Source organism: Apis laboriosa, unplaced genomic scaffold (assembly GCF_014066325.1).
Source record: "Apis laboriosa isolate Shangri-la unplaced genomic scaffold, ASM1406632v1 scaffold5_cov152, whole genome shotgun sequence".
Classification (NCBI taxonomy): Eukaryota; Metazoa; Arthropoda; class Insecta; order Hymenoptera; family Apidae; genus Apis; species Apis laboriosa.
In genome coordinates, this window is record NW_025223857.1 from 3,983,555 (window position 1) to 4,000,760 (window position 17,206).

General features: G+C 42.5%; 2 protein-coding genes across 6 annotated transcripts in view; one reads left to right on the plus strand and one right to left on the minus strand.

Annotated features, from left to right (window-relative positions):
• The first annotated feature begins 54 nt into the window (after positions 1–54).
• On the plus strand, positions 55–1,392 carry LOC122718135 (probable RNA polymerase II nuclear localization protein SLC7A6OS). The gene is made up of 3 exons (XM_043942868.1): positions 55–355; positions 448–696; positions 781–1,392. Exons 1-3 carry the CDS (start codon positions 191–193, stop codon positions 1,243–1,245), a joined length of 879 nt encoding a protein of 292 aa, XP_043798803.1. The 5' UTR covers positions 55–190; the 3' UTR covers positions 1,246–1,392.
• Positions 1,393–1,463: 71 nt separating this feature from the next.
• LOC122718130 (zinc finger protein ush) overlaps positions 1,464–17,206 on the minus strand; it is a 179,349-nt gene continuing 163,606 nt past the window's right edge. For 2 of the 5 annotated variants that reach the window (XM_043942857.1, XM_043942858.1), the window contains 7 exons: positions 6,474–6,730; positions 5,870–6,266; positions 4,800–5,519; positions 4,320–4,725; positions 3,935–4,193; positions 3,612–3,845; positions 1,465–3,535 (listed from right to left, as the gene is read on the minus strand). In XM_043942857.1, coding sequence (XP_043798792.1) covers positions 3,101–3,535; positions 3,612–3,845; positions 3,935–4,193; positions 4,320–4,725; positions 4,800–5,519; positions 5,870–6,266; positions 6,474–6,730 — 2,708 coding nt within the window. In that variant the 3' untranslated portion in view covers positions 1,465–3,100. Of the gene's footprint in view, positions 3,536–3,611; positions 3,846–3,934; positions 4,194–4,319; positions 4,726–4,799; positions 5,520–5,869; positions 6,267–6,473; positions 6,731–6,957; positions 7,047–17,206 lie in introns of those variants that run through there. The other 3 variants (XM_043942856.1, XM_043942855.1, XM_043942859.1) reach the window with 3 other exon arrangements.

A 17,206-nucleotide genomic window follows, 5' to 3' on the forward strand; every position in this document is an offset into this window, starting at 1 on the left:
CGAATGATAATCGATATGTCGACCGTTGAAAACGATTTTAACCTCGAAATAAGACAAATCGTTTTGTAAATTGAACTTCATATTATATAGTATATTATAGTATATAGTATACATAGCATGTAACATAACGGAACAAAACGTAAAGCATCGGTGCGAGTGTGAATATTTTTTTAATAATAAAGTATAAAAAATGGCAGCAATATTGCGTGTGAAACGTAGACACGATGATGAACCATTAAATACTTTAGTAATTTCACGTAAACGTCAAAAAACTACGGATGATGAAGTAGCAGAAGAAACATTTTCAACTTCTCTAACCACAATTGCTAAACTTGCTGGAACTATTGCAAAACAGGTTTATATTAAAAAACAAAAAAAAAAAAAAAACAAATATCTTCGATAAATTATATACTCACATTAAGATTATTATTTGTTTTATTTTTATAGGAAGATAGTGTCGATCATTTAATTCAAAACTATAGAAAAGATGAATTACAAACATATTTTAAACAACATCCTATAGATATAATAAATAAAGTAAGAGAAATAACAAAACAAACTTCAGTAGAGAATCGTTACAAAGTAATTAATTGTTTTCGATCTTTGAATAATATCGAAAGTTCTGAAGAGAAGATTATGACTGTAATAGATGTAGAAGATTCAATATCCATAGAAAAGAAGGATTCTCTAGAGAAAGTAAACGATATTTTCTTAATATTTTTCAATTATTTTAATTGATAATTACTTGACTAATAATTTGACTAATATTTATTATTTTAGGATGATAATTATGTATATGATTTATATTATGTTCATACTGAGAATGATATATGTTTAGATGATATAGCTATACATCCATATGAACAAGAATTGGTTTACGATACTTATAGAGATGATAGATATCCTGAAGATGAACATGAATCCGAGGATTCAAATTCAGAGTCAAATTGGAGAAATGATTATCCTGATTCTGAAAATTATTCTGAAAAATCAATCGATGAAGATGATATGAGAGAGGCTGTTATGAATATGAGATTAGATGAGGAATCTGATTTATCCGAAGAAGATGATTTTATTTATGCAGTTGATGAAAATGATGTAAATACTTATGGTTACAAATATGCAAGATACAAAGCAAGAATAAAGGAAGAATTGGAGGAAGATGAGAATCATTTTAGTGATTACAGTATATGTGTATCCGAAGAATCAGATGAGGATAATGATAATTTAGATTATGTATCATAAAAAATAGTACAATTTAATTACATATAAGTCTTTTTATACTGAAAGAAAATAGCTAAATAGTCAATGACAGTTAATGCAGTACATTTCATATTATGTAAAATAATTTCAGTTAGTGGAATCAATATTAAAATTGTTTTCCAAATACAAGTCTTACGAGTTTATGCTATTTCTCCTACTACACAGAGGTAAAGGTCTTGAAGATCTTTTATTTGTGTCTATATATTTATTACATATTTATATAGATATATTTTGTATGTAAAATTCATCTATCAAAATAAAAATAATAAAAGGTAAATCTAGATGTCGAAGTGACAAAGGAAAGTGTGTGTATAGGTGTTTAGAAAAAGAACTGTTTTCGACGATATGGCATATAATAATATACCAGATTTATAATAATATATAACAAATTATCGTGGAAGTATCAGATAGAGATTTACAAATTTTCAGTAAAGTAGTTTCTTCGTGATGTGTTATCAAATTTTTTGTATTTATTTTATAATGGTATATCGCGAATCTTGCATTTCTTTAGATAGCAATTAGCAGGAGACCTGTAAATAACATAACAATTACTTTTATAAAAGTATCTGCGAACGTTCGCGTTTTATCTGACTATACTACCCGCCGAAATAAAAACAATTTTTACATAACTGAGATTTTTCGACAACGTTGTCGCATAATTCAATTTTTGGACAACGTTCAAATTACAACATTCGCATATTTATTTTTTTTCTTTCGTTTTCTCTCACTTTCATTCTATCTCTCTCATCGTCAAACGTTCACGTGAAGAAATTCATGCTTTTAACGAACTCTTTATGTGATATGAATATTACGCTGCGTATACGTGTAACACTGGCCTTAATTCTAATTTTTACATTTACGCGCTCGCAACGAATCCGTTACTTGTATACAAGTACAGGCGATGCTTTTTTTTTTTTTTTTGATTGTAATATAACGAAGCAAATACGTTGATAAGGACCCATTTATCCACCGTATCCAGAATTCGAAGAGAAATATAAGGGGTCATTGATTTATTTTCACTTTCTCGATATTATTTATTCGAGACTGTTGGCAAAGAAATAGGAAACGACTCCGATCTTTCTTTCTTATGGCAGTATGGATACTATTACCAACATATTTACTCGTCAAAGAATATGAGCGCGATTTATGGACAATGAAATTATTTATTTATACCTATATATATTTATGTATAATATATTAAATGTCATATTGCAACTTAGCGTTTTCACAAGCTGGGAATTGGTATCATTTAAAATTATTAATATATCGTACCGTAATACTCTACTCGGCTACTGTACAACATTTTACACTCATCATTATTTTTTCGTAATTCCTTAGGTATGTGTCGATTATTACAACTATGAGATTATTGAAGAGTCATGAGATTGCACACCTTTTATTTATCGGTCGATTGTGGCATATGAGATCAGCTGCATCGTAAACCTAACTGCACGATCCCTTTCATACGTGGATTTACACATCGTTTCGTACATTTGACAGTTTCACTTTGGTTTTCACGTTTTATTTTATTTTTTCCTCTAATCCAATAATCTTTCCCTCGTCTAATTCATCCAAAGCAAACTATCAAACTAACGTTGCCACGATCGCCTAACTTTCCGCTTGCTTCTACATTTTAGCTTACGTTTTACGCAGCTCCTTCCTCACGCATCGCACGTATGTACACGTCGGATAACTCAATTTATAAGTACAAACAATTCCCTGGATCAACAGAAATCACACAACGGTAGTCAACTAAATTGGATAGTCGGCAATTATATTATATATAAACTGGCAACAATTAACAGTCCCATTGGTTGTCCCATTCCAAGAGTCTTTTTTAAAGTACCGACGCTTCGGTTCTGCTGCTTGGAGGCGTCGTCGCGTGACTGCTCGAATTATTGTTATTATTATTGTTATTATTGTTACTAGCTTCCCCCGCATGACTCGAACAGTAGAACTTCTTATGAGCTATGAACGTGCTCAAATAATTGAAACTGATGTCGCATGACCTGCAGTAACGCGGACCGCTCTTGTTGGGATCTAAACTTTCTTCAGGAGGTGGTGGCGTATCCTCACGTTCTTGCTTCACCTTATTAGCCACTGGGGGCGGTGGGGGAGGAGGTGGCGGAGGTGGCTGTGGACTCTTTCGAACTTCGGTTTTCCCGTTTACTTGCACCTCGGCAGGGATTTCCTCGGGAGTGGTAGCTGGAGCAGGCTCTGGTGTAGGCAAAACTGTTTCGTCATCGAGTACGCATGTTATATAATTTTCCTCCTAGAGAAAGCCAAACGTGATTTTATCAAGGAATTTACGAGATAAGGGCATCGGTGTAATGCAGTGTAAACCATACCTGCAAATCGGTTCCGCGTTTCTCAAAGTGCATTTTGATGTGCGTTCTCATACCGCGTAACGTGTTTCCTTTGTAACGACAGATCGTGCACCTGAAAGCCTTCACGCCTTGATGCGCATCCATGTGGCGTTGAGCTGCTCCGGCCGTTGGACTAACAGCACCGCAAACAGGACATCTCCAACCACCGGTCGGTCCACTGGTACAGGTATGGGTTGTTCCAGGTTCTATTATAGTCTGGAAATAGAAGATACGAAAATATAGCATTAATTTTTTATCCAGGTAATTACACATTTAATTGAAAATGAATCGTAAAGAATATTAACTTTGCACTTGGAACATCGCGAATGATGTTCTTGGGGTTCTGGCCTTTTAGGACAGTAAAACGCTTGATGAGCTACTAGGTTATCCATAGAGGCGAACTTGATTCCGCATGCGGCGCAAATTAACTGAACCAAAGGAGGCGAGGGTGTACCAGGTGGCGGAGGACTGTTGCTGACCGATGTCTCTCTCGCCTGGCAATAATGTTTCTTGTGCGCGACAAAGTTCTCGTGTCGACAGAACACGATGTTGCACTCTTTGCATCTGAAAATCGAACGATTCTTGATCACGTTATCACATTTGATCATATTTGATCACGTTCGATCACATTTGAACCGCATTACACGTACATTAACCTATTTAATTTTAGTACATCGGGAGTACCCTTACCTCGAGACACCCTGCTTCACGAGAACGCTAGGAACAGGTGGTGGAGGAAGTTCGGCCAATCTCAGAGCGAGTTCCGTTGGTGGCGGTGGAACGACGGTTCCAGTCACCGTAGGAGTAGATCCGATCGACCTCGCTCTAGGACTTCCGCTTCCTCTGGACCGTGGACTGCCAGGTGGGGGAGGCAGAGAAGAGGGTGCCGGCGACACTCTGTTCTCTTTCTCGTCTTGATGGGCTGGTGACTTTCTCACGCTCAAGTCCAGTGGCGCTGAGCCCGATGGCGATGTGGACGATGCCACGACGGACGCGGGCGTAGTTGGTTTGTTCGCGGCTCGAAGAACAGGCGGAGGCTCGACCACGGCATTCTGACCCGTGGTTGCGAGACCTCTTGTCATCGGTTGAAGATGACCTACGCCAAAAAAATGACGTAACGTACCCCGCAACCGACGAATACCTCGAATAAACGAATCGTGGAATACGTACCGTTTGGAAGAAGGAAGCACGCGGTATCAGGAGCAGGCAGAGTCGGCGCAGCTAGAACGCTGGCGCCGCGGAACAAAGAGTACGGCACGATCAGAATCGGGTTGGTGGGCAATGCCAGACACGGTTGCGGGGGTGGCGATTCACCGGGGCTCGCGCTGGTCGGCGGCGATGCTTTGACGGAGGAGGAGGCGGCCACCGTGGCCGCCGGTTGCGCATCCTTCACCACGTGCCTGGTGCTGCAGTAGTGGGTTTTGTGCGCTCTGTAAGTCTTGAGGGAACTGAATCGGATGTCGCAATTTCTGCAGTATCTCTCCGCTTCCTCGTTCAACGAGCCGTTCGAGGCGGTAGCCGCGCCTGTCCCCGGCGTGGTGGCCGTGGTCGGCGCGGTTGGTATCGTGGGCGGCGCCGGGGACGCGGCGTGCATTCTCATGTGTCTGTTCAACGAGACCTTCTTGTCCGCGCTGTACGAACAGTGAGGGCAAGCGTACGCCTTCCTCACCTCGAATTTATTCGACTTCTCCTCGTCCTCCTCGTTGGCTGCCTCCTCCTCGAGCCGAGGACGATGGGCGCAGTAGAAGGTGCGATGCGCCTCGAGGGTGCTCGCTGAGCTAAAACGGATGCCGCATGGCGGGCAGATGAGCGGCGCCGGCCTGGCTGGCTCCACCGTGATCGTCTCCTTGCCGTCGGTTGGCAGCACGAACAGCCGACCTGACGCGATCGCTGCAATGTTGCGAGTTATGTATATACTTTTGTATACAGTTTTATGTAAGAGGAGTTGATACCGCGAGGGGATAGGATAATGATGTATCGCTGGGGCGATGTTGATCTTTGAAATTGGAACGGGGGGAGCGAAAGAATGAAAGAAAATTTCTTTTAAGAAATTGCAATACATTAGATAGAATTATCGATCTAATGTATTTTTCCCTTCTTTCTATTCTAGTATCTCTTTTCTCGCAGAGATATCTAGAAGAAATCTTTATTCGCGAATTCCAATCTTTATTCCAAGAGGTTTGAATGTATTAATTGGATCAGAGGCAATGATTCAAGCGTCTAATCGTTACAATAGTTACCGTTCTGAAGTCCAGCCGGCAGGGGTGGCACAGGATTCGGCGGCGAGGTATTTTCCGGTTTGACGGTGAGCGCGGCTACAGCGGCGGGCCGAAGCGCAGGATCCGTCGCCAGACTAGCATTGAGTCTCAGTCTTGGTGCTGCTTCGTCGTCGAGTTTCAACTTTTTCTCGGAAGGTGTGTCGTCCGCGTTCGATCGTCTCGAGGAGTCCTCCGAGTCCCTCCTGCACACGGACTCCCGCCTTCGGGTCGAGGAAGACGAGGAGGACGACGACCTCGGCTGGCAATCCTCTTCCTTGACCACGACCATGTTGGAATCCTCGTCCGTGTCCTTCGGGCTCGATTCTCGCGTTTGATTGGCCCTCGGGGTGACATGTCGATCTCTCAAGCTTCTCGCAACCTGTGTTTCGAAATTTCCTAAGTTTCTCTCGAGCAATTTGATTCGTTAGGAAAGATATTACGTGTCGTTTCTTACTTAATAATAATAGAATTAAGTATCGTTTATATGTTTAGATTCGAGGGTAAAAGATTCGTCGATACATCTGTAAATTAGTTAAAGATCAAATTCTTCCGTTAAGATAACAATCGATTCCTAATTAAATTTTACCTCGATATCTTCGGTAAGACTAGCCAGCCGTTTCCGAGCGTCTTCAGAGAGAACGCTGAGCCTCAATCTGATATCTTCAGCGGCCGAATTCGCGATCACAGCCGACGAGGAAGGGGGATTCAGTCTCGGTGGTGGCGGCAAACTCGATTCCTCCTCGACGATCGGCGCGATCGGGCTCGAGACCGCCGATCCACCGCCCTCCACTCCACTGCTCACCGAAGGTGTCTTCTCCGAGTCGCTCCATTCCTCATCCTCCCCTGAAACCGCAAAACAACATCATTTTTATCTTCCTTTCGCCAATTACTTTTCTAACAATCCAATTCCTCCGACAATCTTCCCTCTATCGAAATTTTTCATCAACTTTTCAAAAAAGAGAAAAAAAAGAAAAAAGAAATGTAACAGGTAAGATTTTCAATTTTCAATCAAACTTATTATTGTTGCTTATTATCGTTGTTATTATTACTATTATTATACATATTCGTACATTTCCTCAAGTTATCCCAACAGCGGTTGACGAATTCGCCAGAAACGACCATGGCCCGCGAAAACGGATCCGTGACGGCGGAGCCGGAAGCGGTGGGCAAGAAAACGAGAGAAGAAAGAAGAGGAAAAGAGAGAGGGGGGAAAAAGGAGGACTCGACACGCACGTGAAACGATGCGTCCCTATGGCCGTTCGGCTCCCTAATGGTCGTTCGCCACGCCAAGCCTTTGCGTACCCTCTGTTCCCTTCTCCCTCTGTCCCACCACCGGCCTATCTCTCTCTACTCGTCTATCTATCCCTCCACCGGGCCACCCCACTCGCTGCACCCTTCGCACGCCTCGAGTCCCCCACCACTCCAAGCGAGAGCCGCTTCGACGCCGAAAGGGGCTGCTCTCGCGTCGAAATTTCGGATAACCTCGACGGATTATCTCGGGGTTGACTCCGTTTATTGGCCCATTCGCCGAACTATCCACGCTCTCTGGAAACTATATTTCCAAGCGATATGGACTCGTCGGATTTTTCAAGGTTTCCCCCCGCTTTTTCGAGATCCTTATCTCGAGTCTCGAGATCGTATCTCTCGAGTCGAAAGGAAGTCGAACACTACGGAAAGTTATTTCAAACACCTCATCCCTTTTGAGGCTGACGAATTCAGAGTTTTTCTTTATTCCCTTTTAATTACTCGCATACCGTTCTTTTAACGCTCCTTCCAACTTATACACGCCGAACTTCAATTAACACCGAGGAGGTATTTAAAATTTTTCCTCGCCTATCTAGACTTCTCGATCAGACTCAAAATTCTCTATTCTCGATCAGTTAGGAGGTTAAACCCCTCCCTCCCTCCTCTCCCTAATTAATTAAAACCTTCGTTACGTCGCAGAAAAACTTCAAGATCGATCTCTTGAAAAACACGCGAAAAAGAGAAACGCGCTATCCGCAGTATCGAAAACCGCAGTTGGGGAAACATCCTGTTGCCAAGCAAGTGGAGCAATGCTCGACACGGCATCGACACCTCGAATCGCCGTGATCTTTCGCCTTCCAACGAGATGCCTCGCCACGGATATCCAGGGAAAGCATAGCACATCTCCACCGGGCGGTTTCGTCCTCGAAATCGAGACGAAACACGCGTATCGTCCGTCGTCGAATTACCCGGATCCTTTAATTGCCTGCTTGCCTGGGCGAGCCTCCCCTCCCCTCCCCTCCGTGTACACGAGCGAGAAACGAGACGAAAGAGGGAGGGCGGGGAGGAGGAGGAGGAGGAGGAGGAGGCGAGATGCCGAGGAAGATTGGGGCAAAGGGTTGGAGCGCACTTCTACTAGCCTATCCACGGCTCGCATCTACAACTCGGTCGTGTTCCTTCTGCCTCTCTGTAAATAAGCGGTCATCGATGGATCGCTCGCTTGGACCGGCACCACCGCTACTTCTTCTTCTTCTTCTTCTTCTTCTTCTTCCTTCGTCCTTCTTTACTCGTCGCCTCCCTCTCTCTCTCTCTCCTTTTCCTAATGCTATCTGCAATTCGAGTGCTTATTTCTTCGAGGCTTGTCGTCGTTCGCTTCCACGTCCGACCCGACGAGGGGCAGGAGGAGGAAGAGAGAGACCATTCTTAATTGCACGCGTGTACAAGCTACCTGGGACCGCTTGTACACGCTTGTCTCGCGTTTACGCGCGAGCTTCGAATCGTGAATCGAAATTGTGGAACTTGTGGTACGATTCTTCTTCCAACCATCTCTTTCCACGGCGATGATCGAGTTACGTTACTCGATGGAGTCCAAGTATCGTAGAATTTTGAAACATCACATCCGTGTCACGAATTATTTATGAACAGCGGGTAATTACAAGCGAAATAAAAAGTTTTGCGACGAGTTTTGCGGCAAAGTTTATTTGAATTATGTAAATTAGAAACTGGCTGATTATCCTGCCCGTCGTAAAGCATCGAAATTGTAAAATTGCGAAATGTTTGCATTATCGGAAAAACTATTACTCTTATCGTTCCGCTTATCATTTGTCAATTCCCTGATATCATTAATTAATGAGTTTACGTACACGAGACCCTGGCCATAATAACTTTTTCACTTTTCAGAAAGCGGATCAACATCGATAAATCTTCCGGATATTCCCCTTAAAATCGTAAAATCGAAGTTCGAAATTACGCCCTCCTCAAATTTTTCTTCAATACCTTCGGAAGCATCGGCATCATTCGGCGAAACCTCGTTGATCACGTCACTTTCGTTTTACGTTTTACTTCGAATCATCGATCGAGCGCACGTAACACACTCCATCCTCCTCGAAGAGGAGGTTTCAACGTGTTCGAACGACTCTATCGAGCACGAGCACCAGTGTCGTCCCACGAAGCGGACTCGTTTAAAAACCCACAACGCTCGTTCCGTTCCTTCCTCCTTTTTCCACCTTTCGTCTTTTCGTTCTCAACGACGAGGGGGATTATACCATTCTTAATTGCACGTGCATGCAAACGTTCAACGGCCGATCGAGAGGGCTGCACCTTGCTCGCGCAACAACCGCTTACCCGCAACCGCCACCAACCACCTCCGGCTTCGAGGGTGTAATATATCTCGAAAAGAAGACGGTGGTGGTGGCGGCGGCGATGGTGGTGGCTGGTCGAGGGGCAGATGAGGGCAGGGGGTCGAACACGGCCGCCATTAACATATCCGCGGGCTGATAAGCCGTTCTGAGAACCGATACCGCGCCCGTGTACACCTTCGGCCCCCGCTTTATAAGAGAAACGAACAGCCGCGTGAGAAACGGAGTTCGGAAGTTTCTCCTCCTCTTGCGCCATTATTCCTCCCCCTCCCCTTCGTCTGCCTGCCGACCAGGCTTTTAATTGAATTTAGAAACAACCGTGAAACCAGTTGTTTCTAAATTCCAGTTCGCCGCCATTTCCAAAATGTCCACGCGTTTTATCTCGGTATCTCAGATCATTTCTTTTTTTTCCACGATCTCTTCTTTTTCACCTTCGAATCGCGAATACTGAACAAGGAGTAAAAGAGATATACAAAATAATAGTTGGTCGTTGCATAAATGAGTGCAGTGGCCGATATGCCTCGGCACGTGGCTAATTTTCGCTTGTCGCATTATTAATGCATTATCGCGTTACATGCGTGTCAAAGGCGAGCCGACACGTGTAACGAGTATATCTTTTCAGTTTACTTTTCAGTCTTTTAGTTTTACTTATTTCCACCGCTTATTATTCGCATACGCTTAACGATCCGTGAAAAATTTCTTCGCCCGTTCCTCTTAAAAAAATCGCTTTGAAATTTAGAAAGAAGAAGAAGAAAAGAAAAAGAAAGAAAAATCCGTTTTTCACCTCCTCCTCTCTTCTCGCGCTTCCCCCAAAGGTCAGCAAAGCGACGCCTTCGACATCTTGCCATCGATCGACAAAGAAGAAGCAAACACGTTCCTCTGCACTTCCTCCCAACCCCACCCCCCGTCATCTTTCCTTTGCGGACGCGTAGCCACGGAGGGAGGAGGACACCGGTGGCAGGAAAACGAGCGCAACGGTAGCAGCTTCATCGGCGCTATGCAAATAGGATCCTGATCGTGACGCGGGTAGGCAAACACGCGACGTACAGGTAACAGGCAGGTCTGGTGAGGTCTGAGTGAGTTCTCTCCGCTTCTTCCTCCTCCTCCTCCTCCTCTTCTCGTTTCTTCTTCTCGTTCCTTCTTTCCACCCGTATTATGTGCGCGCCCTGTTTTCACGGGGCCACGACCCGTGCAAGAGATGCATGCCACTCGTACCGAACGATGCATCCACGAACGCTTTGCCCTTCTCCTTCCCTCTCCCTCGATCCCTTCGCAATGTGCTCCTCTCGTCTTCCTCTCTCCCTTTCCCTCTGTACTACCAACGGTAGCCAACGTCTTTTTCTCTCCACCGAGTCTACACGCTGCATCGTGGAGATATGCTAATGCAGCCGTCCCGATCGTGACACTGCGGCTGCTAAGTGAGAGCTCAAGTCGCAACCTTCTCATCGGCTCCTACGCCAATCCTCTTCCTCGTCCCTTCTTCGATCTCGCTCGATCCTTGCCCGCCATCTTCGTCGCATCCGTGTTGACAGTCGGCCCGACTGTTTTCGGACCACACGTTTTCCCCTCGCTCGCCATTAAGCCCAACGGATCGCTATTTCGTACTAGAAATACGATTCTTAAGCTTTAATATCTTTAACTTACGACATCGTCGTAAGTTAAATCGAGTCGACATCGTCGTCGAATCGAGTCATGAGTTTATTCGAAACGACGCTTCACGATTGTAATCTATTTATAATCAATGAAGAGAAGTTTCCAAAATTTTCTGAAATTCTTCGCAATCGAGGTTATTCAAGGCAGATGGAAAATAATTGTATAAGAAGAAGCGTGTAAGGGAGGGGAGGAAGATGGCCCCGCTTTTGGCCCAAGGTTAAACAAGATCTCGATCTCGATCTCGGGTGGGGGGGCGACGTAATAAAGGAGGAGCGAACACATTTGGAAAGGGATCGATCGTTTGGAAACGAGAGTAACCGAGAAACATCGGACGGATAACGGCGGCAATCGTGCTTCGTCGGTTACAAGGATCCGTGGCCGGCCCCTTGTAGTACAACATTATGCACAATTTACCGGACGACGTCTCTAGAACGAAACTGTCCATGTTCCGATTCAATTAAACGCCGATGCAATCGATCAATTCAATTCGTCCCGTTACACTTAGCTCTTCAAGATTCAGCGGGCATCGGTGCAAGCACACCTCATTAAAACGCAAATCTACCCGATCGATCCGATATCTTCGATCTGCCTTTATTCCGGCCTGCTCCTCGCCTCCTCCTCCTCCTCCTCCTCCTCCTCCTCCTCGTCGTCCTCGTCGTCCTCGTCGTCGTTCTCTTCGTCGTACCGACGAGGGGGCGATCGAGAGAGAGAGAGAGAGAGAGAGAGAGAGAGAGAGAGAGAGAGGATGGATCTTGTAGCGGAGAGACCGTCCACGTTCAGTCCATCCCTTCCAAGAAGTTCAGATCACGTCGCGGAGGACATTATTCATGCAAAGCTCTTACTACGTCCACCTCGTCTTCTATCTGCGTATCAACACGCATGGGTATATACGTGGCCGTCATACGTGTAGTGACACAGCGACGGCCAACCAACTCGAATTGCCTCCGATCATCGTCGGCGAGGCGATGGAATATTCGATTTTGGGGAAAATTATCATATTATTTTGGACGAATTTTGCTACAGCTTTCTTTCGAAAATTAATAGTTTGGAAATTTTAAGAAATTGATAGATTTTGCAGGATATTATAATATTAGAATCTTTAAAGAATTAGTTTAAAATTTTGGAATCTTTAGGGAATAAATTACAGTTTTGAAATTTGTAAGGAATTTTGGAAATATTTAGAGAATTGGTAGTTTACAATTTTGGAATCTTTAGGGAATAAATTACAGTTTTAAAATTCGTATCGAATTTTGGAAATATTAAAGAATTAATAGTTTACAAGTTTGCAATCTTTAGAAAATAAATTACAGTTTTGAAATTCGTAAGAAATTTTGGAAATATTTAAAGAATTGATAATTAATAATTTTGGAACCTTTTAAAAATAAATTACAATTTTGAAATTCGTAAGAAATTTTGGAAATATTTAGAGAATTGGTAGTTTATAATTCTGGAACCTTTGAAAAATAAATTACAATTTTGAAATTCGTAAGGAATTTTGGAAGTATTTAGAGAATTGGTAGTTTATAATTCTGGAATCTTTAGAGAATTAATTATAATTTTAAAATTCATAAGGAATTTTTATTTAGAGAATTGATAGTTTACAATTTTTTAATCTTTAAAAAATAAATTGCAGTTTTGAAATTCATAAGAAATTTTGGAAATATTTAGAGAATTGATAATTAATAATTTTGGAACCTTTGAAAAATAAATTACAATTTTGAAATTCGTAAGGAATTTTGGAAATATTTAGAGAATTTACAATTTTGGATATAACCTATTAAAAAAATTAGTAAAGAGAGGTTTTGAAACTTTTAATGAATGGAGAGATTAGAAATTTGTATTCTTTATTCTCTGAATTATTGGATCGAAATTTTGGAAAGTTGGCCAACCAACCATTGATGACGCAATGTTTTTCAACGATTGTATCCCTGCTGTCTGTACGCGGCTTAAGGTAACGCATCGCGTGTTCGGCCTGTCTGTTCACGAGAGAGTGAACTTCACGTGACGGCGGGTCTCGCGTGTGCATACACGTACGACAATAATGATAGTAATTATGCTAAAGGGCAACGATAAATCCCCAACGTCGATATCGTGACGAGATAGCGTAACATTTCGACTTTCAGCCATTTACCACTTAATTACTTCGATCGGCCGATCGGGTACGAAAATAAGCGGCGATTACCAGCCGGGAATATTATTAGTTCATTGAGCCGAGTGAATAAAGCTAATGGTGGCCCGTTATTAGCGAAATTACGGCTCGATATTATGTTCTAATGGCGATGTTTACCGATGGGTATCCACGAGCATCGGTAATGCTCACTCTCCAAATGTACCTGTTGAGACTTTTATTACGTGTTGCCATGCTCGTTGTTTCGGAAGTTACACGGATTATCTTGATTATTTCAACCGATCTTGGATCGTCTTCGATCCCCTATTCCTTCAATTTTAATCCCATTAGAATCTCTTTGCATTTTCTCTTCGACCATCTCGGATTCTCAACGGAGAATCAACACCTAATTTAATCAAATCAATTTTCCAAAATTTTCGAGCGACGACGGGGTCGCTTTTGTGGGATTCTATATTATTAACGATTAACGGGAGTTCCCCGTCCCCGTTACAAGTGGTAATCGTGTGTCGTTCCGCTCATTGTCTATTTCGCCTGTAGAAATAAATAGATAAACAAATGATCCCCATAAATTTCCATACGATTGTCCTACGTCGAAAGCATTCTCGTACGCGGAGAAACGATCTCCGATCAGCGCCGGGACGCAGCTGTTTCTTCTTTTATCTCGCGACAGGAACAGGATCCGTGCAGGTCGTTTCGCTTGCTAGCAGGACCTTCGAGGGACGTTATCACTACTCGCCATCTGTCACCGAGCTTGGTTTTCACTGCTTTTGCTGGTGATTTTTTCTGGTGCCCGGTGAAAACCAGAAATCGAGCCCGCCAACTGTGCTGCAACCTCGTCTCTCTCTCTCTCTCTCTCTCTCTCAATCGAACCACGAGAACTCGTGTATTATTATTCGATCCTCAAATTTATTGCTTTCTTCTTACTTTTATTTTGTTATTACATGAATCATTCGTATATTCGAAGTAAATTATTCGTTCCTCTCCTGTTATTTCGATTTATCGTAATTTTTGTCGTAATTTCTCTCATCGACAAGTTTCTATCCTACTTACTTTCAGGAAATTCAAACTTCGTCCCGATTATCTGATTTCATAATTAAAAAAGTTTACAGTGGAAGAGATTATCCGAGAGCTAATTGGGAGAACTAAATCCTTTCCGGTTTAATTCGGAATGATTCGTTAGAAAGGGAACAATTAGAAATCGAATATAATTCTTAAATATGGACGTCCGTTACGCGAAAAAGATAAAAAGAGAAATTTGCATAATCGGTTGTCGGATAACCGAAATTCGGATAATCAATATTGTATATAAATTTCACAACACATTATAAAATACAAATCACATTCATCATCATTTTTCGTTGAATAACCAAATATATACCGAAAAATTGGGTCAAGATCGAACGATTTAACTTCTATAAATTGCGAAAAACAAACATCTATATTCCTCGAATTTCAGACGCTGTCGAAATTCATTTGAAACCCAGGATAAGCCAAAAAAGTAGGCTTTGGTAAAAAATGAAAGAAAGAAAAAAAAAAAGAGAAAGGAAAAAAACAATTGCGCGAAGCGTGGTAAAGGGCAGAGGCGTGGTAGCACGGCGAAGAAAGAAGGTTTATCTGTCCGAGTGTCTCTGCTGGTGTCAACGGCTGGTATCTCTTAATGACTGCCCCATCTTTCAAGGCTTAATCGTCGACACGTATAAAGCATATCCCTGGCCCCTCTGCATATTCAATGCGCATGGACGAAGCGGGCTCGTGCTGTGTACACGCGTTCCAAATTATCTGCCGCCTCCTCCTTCGATTAAAATTCCGGATTCCCGTATTCTGGATGAGAACAAAACGTCCTGGACCCGATACCCACTCTCTTATTCACCAATCACGCCATCTCCCCTTCTCTCTCTCTCTCTCTCTCCTTCTTCCTTTTCTTCTTTTCATCTCACTTTCGTAGAGATGTTTCTGAAGTTCTGGTCGGGAAGATTTCTTTATCTCGTCTCAGAATTTTGGAACTTGAAAGCGTTATCTTGGAGATAATCGAGGTGAATATCGTTACATCTTCCCGTCTTCCTTTCTCTTTCCTCTTCTTCTTCTTCTTCTTCTTCGTCTCCAAAGTGACTCCAACAGATTTCTTTATCTTCCTTCAGAATTTTCGAGCCAACTTTGAACTGTACCTCGACGATGATGTAATGTTTTTAGACAAAGTGGGATATTTAGAATCGTATTCGAAGAAAGTGTCGTGAAGAATTCCACAAGTATTACGTTCATCTTTATAATTATCAGAGAATGTCAAATCTATTTGAATATTCGACTCAACATCCAAGGATTCCTCCAAGGATTTTGCAACGAAATTTTTCTCCTTCGATCCAACCTAAGTCTATTCCTTATTCCTAATTTATCTCGATCACGTATGAGAAGATAGAAACGATCAAAATCTCTACGATAACAGGCGATCCGGACTCCTCTAGATTGCTTCGAAATAAAACAAAATCCAATGGCAATTATATTCACAAAATATTCCGTTGAGCCGGTCGCGATACCATCTCGCCTCTCTTTCTTCGTTCTTTCGATACAATCAACGAAAATGGATCTGGATCGAGTCTCATTGTGGCAGCGGACGATACTACATCGCGTAGCCGAAAGATCTTCAAGGGACCCGTATATAGCAGAACTCGAGCGAGTTGGACACAACGGAGAGAGAGAGAGAGAGAGAGAGAGAGAGAGAGAAACAGAGAGATAAAGAAAAAAAAGATGACAGAAATGAAGGAAGGAAGAGAGATCGCTAGTAGGAGGGATAGAAATGGAAAAACGAAGATAGAGACAGAAGGAGGTGGAGAAACAAGGAGGAGAGGAGAGGAGAAGATGGGTAGAACTCGGTTCTCGTCTAGCTGGAAGATCTAATCTCTCGTTCCCGCGCTGCGTGCCTAATTAAAGATCGATATCTCTCGATATTATTGCACCCCCTCCTTGTACCACCTTCCAACCACCACCCCATCGGCCCGCCATACTCCCCCTCCGCCACGTAGCAGGTTATTAAATTCTCCTATCTCGAGGATCTGGACTGGCCGGTCCTACCCGCCCCGTATCTGATCCGGTCAATCTTTAGTCTCGTTACCTTTCGGCCCTCCGTTCGGCCACGATCGAGCCGATTCGACTCTTTACAAATTTCCAAAGTGGACCCAGACCCCCGAGTCTTCGCGGAGAAACAATGAGAAACAATCGACGGACGTCGAGGGAAGCTTCGGGAGGCCGAAGAGGAGAGCTTTCGAGCCGAGCTTTCGGATTCGACGGATCGTTACAGCTGTCGGGAAGATACTGCTCTACGATAATTCTTCCTTTCTTTCGGCGATGAAACCGGAATGGAGCAGATTCTAGAAATTGAGCTAACAATGTTTGGGGTGATATATAAATATATATTCTGAAAATTTTCCAATTTTGGATTCGATGGATCGTTACATTATTGAAAGGATATTCTTCTATTATAATTCCTTTTTTCTTTCGACGATGGAATGGAACAGATTTTCGAAATTGAACCAATATGTTTGGAATGATATATATATATATTCTGAAAATTTTCCAATTTTGGATTCGATGAATCGTTACATTATTGGAAGGATATTGTTTTACGATAATTCTTCTTTTCTTTCGATGAAAACAGCTTTTCGAAATTAAGCTAATATTATTTGAGATAATATGTATATATATTCTGAAAATTTTGCAATTTTGGATTCGATAAATCGTTATATTATTGGAAGGATATTCTTCTATCATAATTTTTCTTTTCTTTCGACGATGGAATGGAACAGATTTTCGAAATTGAACTAATAATGTTTGGAATGATATATATATATTCTGAAAATTTTGCAATTTTGGATTCGATGGATCGTTACATTATTGGAAGGATATTCTTCTACGATAATTCTTCTTTTTTTTCGAAGAGGAATG